Source organism: Tubulanus polymorphus, chromosome 4 (assembly GCF_964204645.1).
Source record: "Tubulanus polymorphus chromosome 4, tnTubPoly1.2, whole genome shotgun sequence".
Lineage (NCBI taxonomy): Eukaryota > Metazoa > Nemertea > Palaeonemertea > Tubulaniformes > Tubulanidae > Tubulanus > Tubulanus polymorphus.
Window position 1 is genome coordinate 4,970,970 of NC_134028.1, and position 18,486 is coordinate 4,989,455.

An 18,486-nucleotide genomic window follows, 5' to 3' on the forward strand; every position below is an offset into this window, starting at 1 on the left:
GAACCTATGATATTTTACTATCGGGAATTCACCGAGTTGTGCACCATTTGTATCGCCGATTTCACCAACCAACAGTGGGCCTCTGCTTTACTGGAGACTGGTTGCATTGCATTCAGGATGGGAGACTTGTGTTCAAACCATCACGATTATATTGAGGATTCTACGGTGAAAACCATAAATGATAACAGAGATGAGTTCTGCATCTTGTGATTGATGGATAACAGAATGAACATGCTTCTGGGAGGACTGGCTACAGCAGTCTCTGCAACAAATGCTGAATTTTTTATATTGACATCTTTCGAAAACTTGTAAAACGAAAACAAGATGAAAATCGGTGGCGAACAAACTTTGACGGTAAGGAAAGCTTTTAAATGAAAAATATTTGATAAAAGAAATCCAGGGGCTGCAGATGCTCAAAAGTTGGTTAGAGTTAACCAGTGGATAGTTGACATAGTGACAATTAATAGTTCATTGTGACTATGGTATTTATCGACCAGTTATCTTTAACCAATTTTTGAGCTACTCCCCCCCCCAATTTTCTAATCAAAAATATATTGATTCAATAGACCTGTTATAAACTTAAGAATTCTTTCATGTTTATTTTTATCTTTCTGGGAAGTAATTCTTTGATATAACTTTCAAATATATATGTGTGAGTATAGTCCAGTGTGTTCATGGTTGAGTTGTTGGAGGTTATTTTCAGGTCAAGTGGTCATTACGATATTCTTAAGACGCGTGCTGTGGTCTCAAATACACTTTTATAGCTGTGACATTTATTATTTTAATCCAACGATGCATGAATCAGATTAAATGTAAAGCACAATCGAATTTTCTAATGGTTGACAAAGTTAATAACCTGTACGAATTGCAATTGTTGAAAATAAATCGTAGACACCGCGGTGATAAACCAGTTTTATAGATTGTCATTAGATTTTTACCATTTTCGATGAATATCCGATCTCTCTGTTGTCGCTGCTATGGTAACATCGAAATAAAAGATAAAAGCACGTCATGCACATCTAAAAACAAAAAAGAAATTTTTTTAGATTTGAAATTTTTCGCCAAAAACGTCCCAGAACCATCCTTCAAGCCCTAACCCTAACATTAGCCACCAGGAACCTCTCGCATGCCAGCCCAGCGCTCTAACCACTAGGCCACCAATCTCTTGTAGGTTTGTTTGGTCAGTGTGGTGACCATTTGGCTGTGGTGACCAGTGTGGTGATTGATTGATAAATACTCTGTTGTCCCGATCCCTAATAGTAATTTGATGGACCACATAACTAGAGACATTAATCTTATGCTGTTGCAATAATTCTTTTAGTGAACAGAGAAAGGTGCTTCATGTTTTAGGGGTTTAAACCCTGAAGAACTTCTGGAGAGCAGCAGCTGCTGAGCTTCGTGTGAAACTTGTGGTCAAATTTTGAATCTGATGCGTCACGCTTCACTTCCCCTCATTTGATATCAGAGCTCATTCTGCATTTCTCTTATTTCTCTTTAAATGATCTATTTCTAGGTGGCTCTTCGAATTCGCCCGATGAATAACGATGAAATTATATCTGGAGCCACAAATATATCGCATAAAGTCGAAGACAATGTAAGTATGAATAGGTTACACCTACAGACAATTCAGTGTTTTAAATACACTGAAATGAATTTCATACTAAATGTGCTACTCAGAATATACTATTTAATTTCAATAGTTTATTGCGTTCCTGGAATTCCAGATGCGCTGAAGTGTGCGAACCCTGTGAAGGACTCAAATTTTATAGTTTTGATAATAGGATGGTTTTATCGTCCAGACGTCTTTGTTTCGCTATGGGTTAAATTGATTGTGTTTGGAATTAGATGATATAATACACTGTTCGTTTTCTGCAGTTATAATTATTTCCGTAATCTTCAGTACCATTCAAAACTAACAACTATTTATCGCTAATCTTCTCATAGAATTAATCATATTTATACACACTATCTCTCCAGATCCTATTTAACTTCGCTAACTCTCTATGACATTTATAAAGTTTCATTAATCTTCTTAGTATCGCGGTATTTTCTATTGATCTATGATTTGATTCGGATGCAGGGAACTGACTGATAAACTCTTTTAAATCATATCCCCCTCATCAGGTGAAATACGAGGGCATCAATTCTGTATATAAAACTATGGATAACAGAAGTTATTAGATTACAAAAGCTAAATTCTAAGCTAGGCTTATTACAAACCAAATGTTTAATTCCCAACTAGTAATTTGCTCATTTAAGATAAAGGATGAGCAGTTTTGGGAATTGACTGATTAGTATAACTAGGCTGAACTCTTTTAAATCCATATAATATCTTCATTGAGTCAGTTTTAATTAAATTGTATTCCGAATGTTTTAATCCTTTTGTTGAATTTAATTGATTTCATGTTCAGGAAATTGTGCATCTTACTCGAAATACAATCCCCCAAGCTATCAAGAATATGGTTTAAAAATGATTTGTGTACATGGTTTTGAATTAGTACACGTTTGTAAAGATGACTGAGCTCACGATTTCATTGGTCCTGCGGCGAATGTTGTGTATAAAAAATAAATTGTTGCTATGGTGACGTAACTTGTCAAGTGATGCTCGAATTCACGAAGTGTCCTCAACAGACGTACATTTTCCAATGATCGAAACCCACGCTGCAAAATAAGCACCTCTTCATTGGTGAAGTTATGAGGATACTTCGCCAGAAAAAGCGTTTCAGAATTTTTTTTGCTGATTTCCGAGCGTCTCTCGAAATCATCTTCAACAACTATTCCCTGGCGGTGATTATGAATTATAGATCGGTCGTCAGTGGCAACGCTGAATGTTTTGTTTCGATTTTGCGACTCATTGAAATTTGAACAAAAAAATCGTCCGCTCCGGTTTAAGTGTTACACGTATAATGAGAACTTTCCTGCCTTATCGTTTTTCTATGCTTCAAAAGCCATCATTATTTCATTACATATTTTCAAAGCAAATGGCATTAAATTATGTTGAAGAATTTGCTATGCATGTTTTGAAGCATTAGAGTGGGTAGACCAACAGATCTCTACTATTGAATATTTATAGTCAAACTATCAGTATCCATCACATGATGATACCTGTCCCATGGGCCTAATTTTAGCAGTGCCCTGATACTAGAATTTTTTGTTGGGACACTAATGAAACTATCCCGATGCGATACGCGATATTTCTCATTTCACCATTGGAAAATGATTAATCTAATTCTTTCTTGTTGTTCTGGATAAAAAACTTGAATCAAATTCAAAAACTTTGATAAATGATAGTTGGGAATTATATCTGCACAGCAGATTTTATAACACCCAACCTTTTCAAACATAAGTTATTAATGCAAACCAAAGACAGAGCCGAACTTCGTAAATTGTTTGTTTTATTGGTAGAATTATGTGATTTTTCACTTTTCCTTAAAGATAGCTCGCATTTAATTAGGTATCAACCTACGTCGCGTATAATGTGCATCATTTTTATGTTCTGTATATATATCACTCAAATTGTCTGAGTATTAAGACCAAGAGTTTGTCAAATAAAGTAAAATATGTAAGATACCAAACTTTGACCTTAGGATACTGAAAAAAGACGATCTCTACCCTTGATTTTGTTTTTTAATTTAAGATTTTGGGTGTGTATCACAGTTCCTGCCTATCCCAACATGCATATCTTCATCGAGTAGTCTCTCAGTATCATGATGAATTGTTATCTCTATATATATATATATATACTGTATGAGAAACATAAAAGCTTCTGACAATCTCATCAGCAATGTTAGCGAACAATTATATCATAAGACAATACAACATCTATAGGTTTCGATACAGTAACATCTATCGGTCTCTCTTTGTCATTGATGATTGCATTAGAAATTCATGAATTGTCAGAGCTATTCTCTACCGTATCTAACCCTGCCAATAACCTGGCTGTGTTTTTCATACAATTTCCAGTCATATTTTAAGAATATTTCAATTACAGAAAATTATTTATAACACTCTGAGTCCGGTAAGTATCTGTCGGGGTTCGTTGAATTCATCCCGTGAATAATTATACTTTTAATCGTTATTTACAAATCGTTTTTCTGGTTTTGTTTTTGTTTTTTCGTTTGGAAATTTAACATTCTGAGAAGAAAATGTAAGGAAGAGTTGATCGCCATGTTGGATTAGTTCAGGTTTAGAGACTTATAGAAAATACTTCATTACAACAGGTCACTGATCTCCTGTTATAAATGAAACATCATGAAAACTTATTTCATTAAAGTACAATTGAACCCTGATATTATGGTTATGTTGGGTTCATTAAAATTCCTCGGTGATTTTGTTTCCTCTAAGATCAATTCTACATTTTGAAACCTAGAGTCAAAATAATCTCATTATCGCATATTGACTGAACACTTGTCTTCGGTTTAATTAGTTAAATAAAGTATGTGATATTTCTCTGCTGTTATATTTAACAGGTTGTTGTTTTAATGGATCCGTTGCACGACACGGAGGATGTTTTACGAGCGAACAGAACGCGAGAAAAACAATTCGCTTTCGATTTCGCCTTCGATGGAAGATCAACGCAGGTAAATAATTACTCAAATCTCCACTGGACCCCCCCTAGTTTGGCTGAGATCTTCAAATAGTTTAGTCTAGCCCTGTAAACAGGTTTGCAGTTTTCTAATATATTAAGAATGTCTTTGCCCTTAATTTATTTCGAGTTAACAGATTGCTTAAATTGTGGTCAGGCTTTGTGCACATTTCCCACTGAATTCTTGGTGTCTTGCTGAGGTGTCTGAGGTGTCTGAGTCCGAGACAAGATATTGTTTGCTAAAAGGCATAAAGTAATTGAAAACAAACCTATTTTATACAGATAAATTGTTATTCATTTATTTTTAGCCGACGCGCAGCGCAGGGTCAGTTCACTTTCATACTACAATAAGGCCTTTTTTAATAACTCGGAATGCAGATTTTTTCAAGAAAAATGTGGGAGGGCGTGGGGAAAAAGGAAATTAAAAAAAATTCTTTCTAATAATAGGCGTTCTAAAATGGAAGGGAACACGGAAAGAATTGCATTAATTGAATTAATGCAGTGGGTTTTTTTTGGCAATTTTTAAAGTGCAGAAAAAATGTTCTAAAATAGATATTTACAATGAAATATCAAATATCTTTACTTTGATATTTGTGGGATACTGGAGGCCCTTGAGACCGGAAATAAACGGAGGTGTCATTATTTTGCGGAAAATCGTTTACTAAATGGCATCGCATCAGATATTACATGGCTCATATTCAAGCCTTCATTTGATGACAGATTTAACAATCTGACATTAAAAGCTTTTATGAATCTAATAACTAGTGAATGATGTTATTATTGGTGAAGGTTAATTTGTTTTTATTGCTCGAAAATATTTGATACCAATTTACCGAGTGTAATAAGTGAATTAGGCCACTGGGTTTCATCGAAGGCTTTGATCTATTAATGCGTTTTTTGCATCAATCCGTGCTATAAATATTAATAATAATATCGCTATTAATCATATTCTTTGAACGGTTGAACGCGCACCAATTTCCTGTCGACCATTCACGCCATCAGTTTCACAAATAGAAACCGACGACCTTCCAGACCTCCCACATCGGGTGACAGCGTAGCAGCAATACTATTGATGAATATTATATCCACCCGTAATCATCATACCCTCTCTGCCTCTCCCTCTCCCTCTCCCTCTCCCTCTCCCTCTCCCTCTCCCTCCCTCTCCCTCTCCCTCTCCCTCCCTCTCCCTCTGCATTGCACAAATGGTTGAACTTTCAGAGCCGAAATTATTTTGAATTATTTGCAATCACATTGATCTATTATTTAGGGACGGTTTTTTTCTTGAGAAATTCTCTCGCGGTGGTGAAAAACTGGTGCAAACAAGTCATTAAGATAGTGCGTGCTGAACGCTGATATATTGAATAATTCATATTGATTGTTATCATTGAACCGTGCTGATTAACTGGGCCGACCGCTTTTTAAATTGTTACTTGTTACCGCAAACGTTATGTTTGTATGTAAGAAATTGTGGATTGGACAGAAAATGTTCTTTTTGAAGCTTAAATAGAAGTCATTGGCATTTTAATTCTATTCTCCACATACGACTAATCGCAGAGAAATGCTGAGAAGTTGAAACGCTGATTTTACAAATACATGTTTTAATGTAGATGTTTTCGATGTCGATATTTTTCGTTGAGTGTAATTTGATTGAGATGAAAGTAGCTGCCTAAAGCTACCAGTCGTTAAACAATTCCTTCCGTCAATATTCAAAGAACGGGTAGTTGGAAATGAAATATTTGATTTGTGATGGCAGTGAGCAGGTCGGGCCAGGTCTCACCGGTGGCAGCAGTTCTGTAACGTGTAACATGAATTATATAGAAAGTTTTATTTACCGCAGTTAAACACACGTGTCTGCCATCACCGCGGCAACAGCTTTGAAAGTTTCCTCAGATCATCTGTCGTTCATTTTGATTAAAATTTCATTTCGATATTAACGCTTATCAGCGGTTAATGGTAATGATAAAATAAAGGTCAATTATTGTTCAGTTCAAAGTGGTCCCAAGTTGCACGGTCTTGGCTTAGATTGAAGACCATCTCGGCTCTAGCCAATCTAACAACAGAGGACCAGTCTTCAGATTTAGGGCCACTTTTGGGCTTAAGTCACGACTGTACAACTGGACTCCGTGTCTCGGGGCAGATCATCCTTGTCATTGAGTTTTTAGAACTGACCCTTCGGTCTTTAAAAAACCAGCTAACAAAAGTTAAGTAAAAGTAAAGTAACATCAATGGCAGTAACCTTTAGTAAAATCAAAATTATTTATACACAATTCTTTAATCTTTAATCCAAAAGGTTATTTCTAAACCCGTTTGGTCAAAATGAAAGGTAACTGTTGATTATTTGATTGTATTTTTGTTCTATTTTACAGGAAGAAGTTTATATTTGTACGACTAAATTCCTGATTGATAATATCATCAGTGGATATAACGCTACCGTATTCGCTTACGGTGCTACAGGTAAAATATACCAAAACTCTTTTATATACCCCGATAAACCCTACTGCCTAGAAATACACCTTTATTGCTAAAATTCAAACACAGATATCAAAAATAATTCACCCACATACCACCAACAACCCCACCACTTCTGAGGTAGAAACGACACCTTCATCGCAATCACAGATATCGAAATAGATTCACTCAAAACTCATCTGAACATGAATTAGAATTGATTATAATGTCACGGTGTTGGTTTATCTTATGAGGGGTATAAACATTATAAAAGATTTCAGTGAATTAGATCTGACTAAAAGATTTGTCAGTACTATATAGTACTGTATAGAACTGTATAGCACTGTCTGTACTGGACTGGTATATTTTGACAGTTCGACGTGTAAATATTGAGGTTTCATATGTAAATATTGAATACCGCATATTACTCTACAAGATAAATACAATGAATTATTAGATAAAGAAATCATAATCATTAATTTATCATTTGTGATTAGAATTTAAGATTTAAGATCAGTTGTATATTTGAGTCTATAGGAAATTTTGCGTGTAGCAGCACAGTGAATCGATTCGTTGGAATCAGCTTCATTGACATAGGAATCAATGATATACTTCTATCTACTGAAAACATGCCAGCTTTAATAGGATTACACCTTACACCTCAGAGCTCTCTCTCTCTCCCTATCTCATCTACCCGCTGAAAAAATTGACTGAAAATCCATTAACTCGACAATTAGCCTAATGAAAAAAAACACAATCTGTGTTCGTGTTGGCAAGGTGATTAATCATCCATCACTGTTTCGATCGAGATGGAAAGAAAAATATTGGATCCCTCGTAACTCGGTCACGCGGTCAAAATGACGCAAAACAAATAAACCGTCCCCTTAGAATTTCTATTGTTGAAAATCCTTGAAAATGATATTTAAAGTTAGATATTAGAAAGAAAGATATTACTTAAATATTGTCGGCTGTTTTTTTTTTTTTTCCATAATCCGTGTGAATATTATCGATGACTCTGATTGTGTTGATAATTTAACAGGCGCCGGTAAAACGTACACGATGTTAGGAACGGATGAAAACCCGGGAATCATGGTACGAGCGTTAAACGATCTTTTCCTCTCGATGGAGAAAACGAAGGATGAAAACGTTTACACAGTGAAAATGTCGTATTTAGAGGTAAATTTAATTACCGATAAAGCCTCGTATGATAAACAGGAAATAATACTTCATGAAATATGCAAGCAAAAAACCCCCAAGTCATAATAAGGAGATACATAAGGCGAAGTGGCCAATTATTGACTCCCTCACCTCATGGATCAGTACTTTATCAATGAAGTACAGTGATATGTGATGAATCCTGCAGGTCATTTGGAATAAAATCGTTAATATTAGGTATTGATTATTATTGACAGAGATGGCAGGGGCCAGTTTAACATAGCAAAATTGTTATGATCAGTTACTTATGGCAACCTTCTCATTTTCGATGACTTCGACAATGTGAGTTGATCGTAATGGGCTTTGAGTGGAACTGGCCCGTGGGGTTTTCTGTTCTGTGTCTCACTCAGTAGGATTTTGAAAATGGAATTTATTAATTAATGTTCTATATAAAGGTGTTGTGTATTATGCGATTGTATGTGTTGAGACTGTATATTAGCTGAACGTTCATCTATTGAATGAGACGATTATATATTGATTGTAATTACCGGTTCGTCCGGTGCGCGACGTGTCAGTCACTATTCAAATCACTTTCCAACTGACACTCGCGGGTCATTACTGGTCAACTCTCATAGCGCCATCTACTGTTAGTATATGGAATTACCGGGGTAGAATTTTTAACCCTCAACCCACGAATGTTTCTTTTTCTCCACCAGGCGGTTTGAGCCGATGATGACGCTAGTGACTGGCGGTTAAAACTACTTAGCCTCAATGTTTTAAAATTTCGATTTTTTTTTTCGTACAGATTTATAATGAAATGATTCGTGATTTGATAAATCCATCGTCAGGATTTCTGGAGCTGCGTGAAGATCATAAAGGTGTTCAGATAAATGGTTTATCAGAAATAACAGCGCACTCTACGAGTGAGGTATGATACCAAAACTGGGTTACTCATTTCCATTTCATTCCATAGTTGTCTTATAAAATTTGAAAATTTGAAAATGAACAAATATTAATTCAAGAGCTAGATCTCACTCATAGTGGACCTGAATCCACAATTTTGAGAATCAGAATGACAGAGTATTTTGGTCACCGATGTGTGTGTACATCACGTTACAGGTGATGTCATTGTTAAAACGAGGAAATAAAGAGCGAACTCAAGAACCGACGGCGGCCAATCAAACGTCGTCGCGATCTCACGCCATTCTACAAGTGACCGTTAAACAGAGGAGTCGATTACCGAACGTTCACGAGGAAGTACGAATCGGTAAACTGTATCTGATCGATCTGGCCGGATCAGAACGAGCCGCTAATACTCATAACCGCGGTAAACGTATGGTAGAAGGAGCTCACATAAACCGGTCGCTACTAGCACTGGGAAACTGTATTAATGCTTTGTGTGAGTAGAAAAATAATCCTTTATCCTAAATTCTGGATACATTTTCACAGTTATAGGTTGAAATTGCTTGATTTGAAACCTCATATTGAATATGAAAAAAAAGTGTCCCATAAGTATTGATTGACTGTTTATTCTACATATATTCATATATTGAGTTAGATTGGAATCCAGCTACACCAAAACAAGGAACAATTTCGCAGAGAACAATGAATTGCTGCATTTCCTGTTATGATAAACAGAGATGTTCAGTTAAACTGGTAACTTAAATGTCGACATATTCATTAATTTTCTGTTTTAATCTGTAGGTGAGAAAGGAGGTAAATACGTGAATTACCGCGACAGTAAACTGACTCGATTATTGAAAGATGCGTTAGGCGGTAATTGTAAAACAGTAATGATCGCTCACATCAGTCCAGCTAGTCATAACTTTGAAGAATCGCGCAATACTCTCATGTACGCGGATAGAGCCAAAAATATCAAAACTAAAGTGAGTAAGATATATCAAATTCAAGGTCAATGGGACCACTGACCTGGGAACAGGGGGATCACTGACCTGTTCCCGGAGCAGGGGGACCATGGACCTGAACCCAGTGCAGGGGGACCACAGACCCCGTTCTACAGTTTTTGGTTAAGTTTGACTAAGCTAAATTCGTTTCCAATGTTTTTACTTCAAATCTTAACCAGGAACTATAAAACTGAGTCCAGAGTCTAAATCTAGGAAATATTGTTAACATAATTTTGAAAGGACAAATATGTCCATGTAATACCTAGATGTCTTGATGTACCTGACATTTGAATTGTTTGATCAGAGACAATGAATTGTAGTTTTATGATGATGAATTTCAGGTGCGTAGAAATGTGACTGATGTCACGTATCACATAGCGCAGTATACTCATATTATACAAGAATTACGTCAAGAAATCAGTCGATTACGCCAAAAACTGAACGTGAAATCACCACAAAGAAATAAGATACAGTCAATACAAAGTATGTACAAGGAATATCAACTATCAAGTTATTGATAATAAACTAATGTATCTCTTGGAGACAAATCTAACTGCGGACTATGGAACTGCAGTTTCCTGTTGACTTCAACTCTGTTATCATTCCTTTACTCTATTTATCTACTGGATTCTGTTTATCGCATTCAACAATTTCTAATCGTGCAATTGTTTGTAATGATTGTAGACGAAGTGCTCGGATCAACCAGAAAACAAGGTTTGAATAATTTGAAAGAAGAACTTCTGACGACATTCAAAGATCAAATGGAATTACGGTGAGAGAGAGAGAATATAACTTGTCAAAAGCAGTTTAGAGAGAACTCATCCATCGATCATTCTAATGATAAAATATTTTGTGCTTTCTTTTTCTTAACAGACGAAGTTTGATGGAACTTGAAAACTCAAACATGGAAATAAACCTAGAATTAACACGTGTACGGATGATTATCAAAGAGTAAGTGTTTAGAAAACTCACAACTGTTGTCGTGTTCATCACATTTTAAGAGACATCACTGTTTTGATTTTTAGATGGGAGGCAGAAAAAGCCAGAATAAGGAGGAAAGAGTCTCACAAGGATTTGGATAATAAACAAATAGGTATATTATCAGTTTCTTAATTTGCTATAGACACTAAGATCCAATTCAGGTTCTATAGTTCTGGGTTAACAGTAAAGATGAGTTCATCCCCCATGTTTTAACTCTTCGATCTTAACTGAAAACTAAAGACCTGGATCCATTGTTTGGTTGTATTGATATGTTTATTGCTGTAGTAAGAGATCATTCAATTTTTGTCTCTTTCTACAGAGAATGAGAAGGAAAAAGAGCTTCAAGGTTTAGACGTGGACTCCACACCGGAACCTGATGATATTCGCGTCACGAGAGAAGAAATGAAGGTTTTACTCGACGAAAAATCGCGAACTCAAAAACACAAAAACAACGTGAAAAAGGAACTCGATATTCTGAAGTCAAAGGCTGAAAAACTTGAAGAGGTGAGAAATCAGTTTGATCAATGAAACATCGATATCGGTGACCACTTCATTAGGATCACTACAGTTAGATGCATTTGTTGATGGAGCTGTCACAACTGTTTCCATGTGTTGAATACGCATACTCCAAAGAAGTTTTCTCTACTATTGGGTGTTGAAACGTCTCATTTCTACATCATAAACAAGAAGAAAACATCTATGAAACTACAAAGTCCATGAAACTTCTCTCAAAGACAATATAATTTCTATAGAAAATGATAATGTTTTTGATGATATTGTTGAATTGCAGACTTTGCCGTCAAAAATCACAAGCGAAGAAGAGAAAGAGATTTTAACGTTGTTGTGTAGAGTTCACGAATTAGAAATCAGCAACACGGAAATGCAGTCGGAGGTTTTACTGCGTGAGATGGAAATACGTAAACGAGATCTGATAATAGCTCGATACGAGCAGAGGAGAAATCTCTGCGACGAAATCATTTTACAACAAAAATCTCTCATCAATGGTAATTGTTTAACTTATAAGTTTCTTTCAAACCAACTGGTGCCACTCAGGGTAAACTCAACCCACTGTTGCCACTCATGTCAACCTCAACCTGCTGAGTGGCAGTTTCCTTAGTACCAGAAAGGAGAAAACCAGCTGAGTATCACTCAGCTTTGATGTTTCTTTTCTCCCAATTAACGTGTGAGAGACCAGATAAGAACCTTTGACTAAGAAATTCAGTCTCCACCAGAGTAAGAAGCCACAAACCCTGGATTGATGAGCAACCAGTGACCGATGGCTTAGACCGCTCAGCCACTTCGCCTGCCCATACAAATGATTCCACCTAATGCTCGGTCTTGAAACTTCTTAATGAATTTTCTTTCAGAAAATAGTCTTCCATGTCCGAAATATTTAGATGATCTGATAGAACTTTATAACCGAGATGCGGATGACAATATACTGAGTAGAGATACATCGGGTCAGAATATTACTCCTTACAAGGTGAGTAGGAACAGTTGTATCTAATTCATCAGGAATCTGACATTTTTTTCCCGGAACTATCAGGTTATTGTGCCATGTCATAAAACTTCCAAGATTGCATTAGACTGACAGCAGTCTAAAACTAATAGTAGAAGTACAATACTGTGATGATAGGCAAAATTATTCTACTTGAAATATAAGAACCATTTATCCCGGAATGTTTTTCTTCATTTGATCGTGGGTTTTGTTTCTACTATAAATTCTTTAATCCAACTTACGTGGTGTTCACTCATTCGTTTAATTATTTGAATTGTCAAATGTTTAAATGTTACCCTAAATATGCATTTATTCCAGGCAATGTCAGTTGGTAATTTGCAGAGGAATCTGATGGATTTTTCAATAAACGATGAAAACTATGACGCAGATAAACTGAGCACTTTAGAAGAAGAAGAAGGTTCCGCAGTTTCACGTCACGTATCCAACAAATCTATACGAAAGTCTTCCAATGATAAACAAACAACGTTAGTACTAAAAATAACACTGAGAAATCTTTAGAAAACTGACAATCATTAGAGCAGTTATTGAGTATGGTTCTAATGTTACTGGCATGATGTCTGCATCTTTGTCATATTTTAGAACCATCTGAGAATGATTTAGTTCTCGTCCCAAACATACTTTTCAACTTTGATTAATGGCCAAATTGCAGGAAAATCTCTGAGCCATATAATTGTTCCTCTTGATACCTAATTTTCTTAAGTTTTCTGGGGTAGACTTCCCAGGACCCCTGACCTATGCACATGCATCTTATGAGTTCTACTTTCATGAAAATTGAAACTCCCCAAACTGAATGTCCAAAGTCAAATAGAAACCTGTAGCCTTCTCTGAAGATGAACAGAAGAATTCTACAAGACACTAGAACTACCGGCTATTTTGTTCAAATAATTGTCAGTTTAGCTTCCATCTCAGGACACTGTCTAATACAATCTTGAAAAATTTCTGATTTATGTTCCATTCATTTTCCTTCAGAGCTGACAAAGTATTTTCACATAGTCCGAAAAGTAAACATCTACGCGAGCATCATCTTGAGCAGACGCAGCAACAATGGCCAAACAAAACGAAGAGAGATTCGCAACAATCATTGATCGATTACGATAAAGAAAGCGTTTTGACTTTAAGTAGTCGTAGTAACAGTGAAGGTCAGATAGACGCTGCTGATACCAATAGATCGTCTGTCGTCAGAGTCGATGATAAAATGATTGAGACGAATACTCGTAATATCGCACGTTTAGCCGCTAGACGGCGCACTCTACGAGTAACGGATAGCAATTTAGCGCTAACGAAGAATATGTCGTCATCGGCGCTAATAGACAGCAGCGGAGGAGAGAATTACCTGAGTCCGAGTCGTCTAGCGAATCACGACATCCGTTACGGAACATCCGTCACGAGTTTAAATCACGTGATCAGTGACGACAACGCGTCGTTAAACACAGAGAGTGCGAATATGAACTCACAGGTGGCGCTAGCGGGGTACGGAGTGAAACCAGCGCCGTCGTCTCACAGGAGATACCATGAATCAGACGATTTGAATGTTTCACGTAAAAGAAAGAATGATCTTTACGGTTCTTACCAGGTAAATATAACAGTTTATTCTTTATACATTTGTTTCAGCGAAGATACAGATTCTCAAGGATTTCATTACTGAATCAGTCGGCCCAGTACTGCTGAATCTGCCCAGTATCAGCCTAGTCTCGGAATCAGTCCAGTTTCCACTTTATGTAATAGTTATAAATGATTTTATTTGTAAAGCAAACGTACATGCGTAGAAGGAAACAGGCTCAACTTCGCTCGTATGCAGAGAGCAGCACCAGTTCATCTGAGGTTATTTATTTATCTGTTAGACTCATAATTTTAGATTCAATCTGATTTGTTGATATTGTGTATAGTATTTTAAACTCTCGATCTGCTTTGCTTAATTCGTCTTATTAGTATTTAGTATGAGCTTTCAATGTATCTCTGCGTGCTTGCTTGAATAGTCAGTCAGTCAGTGCTGTCATCTGCTGGTAATTGACGGAACTAACATTTCAAATACCGACGCATTCATTGATCCATAACTCGAGAGATTTGTTGTGCTGTGTAAATTTCTGGACCCAGTTCTACAGTTGTCGGGTTAGATATTCGATCCATACTCTGTGGAACTGGGTTTTTAAATGTTCTCCGTCTGAGAACGTTTTGTTATTCGTAATTCATTAAAACATTTGTCGATATCTAAAAAATCTTATCGATATTTTCCTGTTTTTGCAGCTGCTTCATTATTATATTATTCCTCTATCTATCGATTTTGATTATGAATGAAATCTCTCTCCTTTTCTCTCTTTCCCCCTCTATTTCCTCTTTCCCTCCATTCTCTTCCCTTCTCACCCCTCTTACCGGTACCTCAATCCCTCTACTTTCTTTCTCTTCCCCTTCTACCCTTCATCTCCCATTCTCTTTCTCCCCCTCTAATCTCACTCCCTCTACTCTCTCCCCGTCTCTCTCCTCTTCCTCTCTCATCTCTTCCTCTCACCTCTCCACACCACAGGTATAAATACAGATATATTGATGATGTGTTATTTTATTGATATTCAGCATATTTCACCGGTCGCTGCTGCCATGTTTCATCGACAAAAACAACATCAACGTGCATTCTCATTTGTCCGGGTATAAAATCTGTTCAGCTTTCAGTAATCCAACGTAGCTTACAGTAACCCAACATAGCTTACAGTAATCCAACATAGCTTACAGTAATCCTATTGTTCTCCTTGTTGTATAGTGTTACAGTTTGAATTTTTTGCTGGCCGTATTAAAAATAGCTACCCTTGTTATTTGAATATGAATTTTATTAAAATGCTTATTTGTAATGATTGGATACCTCATCTAATCAGAACAAGAAGTTGTAGTTGTCTCGCGAAAACGGAGCCCTCAAACTCGAAGAAAATTCCGTCTTTAACATAAAGAGATAATTGAATCATTAATTCATTGTGCAGAGTTTGGGGGAAATTTCATTAAGTTGATTAAGACAGAGAGCTGTGTGCAGACGACTATCACTGCAGTGCTGCTGCTGCTGCTGCTGCGTTTTGGGGATGTCTCGACTGCAGACTCATCAATTCACAGTCGTTCGTCATTTTCAATTGGTTCTTTATTGACGGTAGACGAATCAAATAGACGAATAAATCTACTGTCTCTAAATGATCAATCCAAACCAATTGTGCGTGAATAAAAGGACTAGATCAATATCAGAGACGAGGGCAGACGATAATTTCATTGCTCTCGTCCTCGGTCAATCACGAGGAAATGTGCGCCGTTTTTAAATGAGTTTTCTTCTATGAGTGATAAAAATACATGTTCAATAGACCTGTGTGTATAATGAACGAACACGTCGTGTCCTGTAGCCCTACTGTACTGGTTTTACCAGGAAATCTGTCTGAAAATGACGGAACTAGACTTGTCTTTATTCATTCGATTGTCGAAAATGACCGAGTACCGTGATTATTGTCGGTGCTGGGGAATACGCCAGTCGTGTGGTTACTGGACCCTGGGAATTGTTTTTTGATTTTCTGTTATCTCTGCCCGGAGGTAAAGGCTACGCAGTCTGGGCCCCGACCTCAAGCCTCATTAGCGCGGTGGTAAATTTGATTATCATACACCACATCAACAGTTCGGGATTCTACTAAACAATTCATCATTAGGGAATATAACGTAGTTCCATTCTATCAAGCGAAAGGTGTCGTGGTTCTCTGAAACCTGATGCTATAAATTACTGGTAGTTGATAAAGCTGTAAAACTCACATAAAACCTCTTTTTTTTACATTTATTTGTTTTTACCGGGAAACAAAATTTATAATATAAGAAATGAATACGGGTACAATAGTCACTCCAGCATTGATGTGTAATTGCAGAATCATCAATTATAAATACTGGTTAGGTTGTTACAGCCATATTATATCAATCTTAAATCAGATAGATTGTTGTCTGCTTTAAGTGGTTTTCTGCCGTCATTTCTCATTCGATCCATTTTTCAAGTTCTTCATTTGTGTTTCATTTGAAACTTCTATTAAAGTGTTTTTAGGGAATTATTTTGTCGATTTTGTGGTTATGATTTATTTTGATCAAACCTTCAACTGCTGGCTGCCCTAAATTGTACCCCAGTTAGAACCCATAGTAAGCTGGATGTCGGTGTTTAAAGCGTTAAATCGAGTATGAATTCTATTTTAGTAAAACAGGGAACATGATTTATTTTAAAGCCCCGTTACGTATATTCACCAGTTTTCCCGCAATCTTGCATCAATTCTTACATCTGTTTTCGCTTTAACGTGTTATATAAGGTTTCTTGTACTTTCTGTACGAAGAAAGTCAATTACAGTAAAAGAAACCTGAATCCTGAATCCAGTTCAACACATTCTCCATTGATTTTGATTCTAGTGTTTAAAAGTATTTAATATCCGATGTTTTAACTTTGAGAGTTAAATCTTAGCCGTGAGCAACTGGTTTGATTACTTGAGCTGAAAAAGTTTGTGATTGTCTGAACCGAGAGTTCATCATCTTATCCCAGTTTCATCAACGATATTTGATTAGGAGTGCGTTTGTAATTTCAGCTGAGTAAAGTTCCATCTCGTCGCCACGAGAACAAACCAGCCCCGGGAAAACCGACGAAAAAGAAGCAAACGTCGGAAAATAATCGAGCGCGACAAAAATATCGAGATCCGTTACCGAAAGGTTCGTCGGTCATACGTGCCAAAAAATCTGAGTCATGAAAATGATATTTGTAACATAATGAATGAAAGAGGAGAATAATGATAACGATGATAATGATGATGATGATTTTTGATTTCATTTTAACGTCGTCTCATGTTTCAGACGCCGCTGATCTGAAAGGATTTGAAAGAATCGATACTCCACCGAGTACGGTGTTTCAAAAAGCTCCTGAACGTGGAAACAAAGGTTTATCGTTACAGAAACAACAGAGAGGTACAGAATTTCTTAAGTCATCTTCTCAGGGACGTAAACCCCCGGGGACAACAAACATCTTTCCCTGGAAGGCTTACGTATGCTTAGCGTGTGTATTGGTGCCATATTATTCTCTTGTCGTATATTGATAATAAGCACAGAATTTCTGCTATGAGACTTTTTAAACTTCTTTATCTTCCAGGCATTAACATACTTAGTACTTAGTTCTCATTGTCTCATCGGTAGCATGAACCTTTTGACAAACTGGTACCATGATAATACTGTCTTGATTTTTCTTGATAGAAATAAGGTGTATAAGATTGTGTTGTTTTTCTTGTAGGTGCTAATATAATGTCTGATTCATCAGCTACGAGTACACCACAACTGACATCAGATAGCAATCATAGTCGTAGACATTCTAGACGCCCACCACCGACAATATCACACTATCGTAAAGGTGACATCAGTGTTACTGGATACCGCGTTGGTTAAATATACTGGATACTGCATCAACTGAATTTACTGGATACCGCATCGGTTAAATTTACTGGATACTATATCGGTTACATTCACTGGATATCGCGTCGGTTAATTAAACTGGATACTGTGCTGGTTAAATTTGTTGGATACTAAATCATTTATATCATACTGGATACCGTATCAGCTAGATTTCCTGGATACTGCATCGGTTGAATTTACTGGATACTGCTATTGACATATACATGCTGCAGATTATCGATATGTTATAGAACAGGTAATAGAGTGTCTGTATTGAAGAGTCTCTAAAACTGCGTGGGAAATAGAGACCTGGTGTTTGGAGGACATGAATTCATTTATTTACCCGTTAATAGACTGTGTCTGCTCTTCTCAATGTAGACAGACTACCGAGTCGTCGTGCGCGAAAAAAATCATGCTGACGCTCGCACAACATCGGAGGATGAGTTTTAATGAGAAACCCCCTCCCGCTC

General features: G+C 36.7%; 1 protein-coding gene across 1 annotated transcript; it reads left to right on the top strand.

The window, feature by feature from the left end:
• Positions 1-312: 312 nt before the first annotated feature.
• Positions 313-18,153, top strand: LOC141903428 (kinesin-like protein KIF19; the record flags this gene model as incomplete). Its single annotated transcript, XM_074791542.1, has 20 exons — positions 313-354; positions 1,514-1,594; positions 4,470-4,580; positions 6,952-7,039; positions 8,073-8,209; positions 8,994-9,116; positions 9,308-9,587; positions 9,893-10,074; positions 10,434-10,575; positions 10,777-10,864; positions 10,966-11,043; positions 11,118-11,185; positions 11,393-11,577; positions 11,864-12,077; positions 12,441-12,556; positions 12,890-13,056; positions 13,562-14,165; positions 17,167-17,287; positions 17,429-17,539; positions 17,859-18,153. Coding segments are annotated over 20 exons (3,090 nt in total), but the record flags the coding sequence as incomplete, so codon positions are not given.
• Positions 18,154-18,486: the final 333 nt, after the last annotated feature.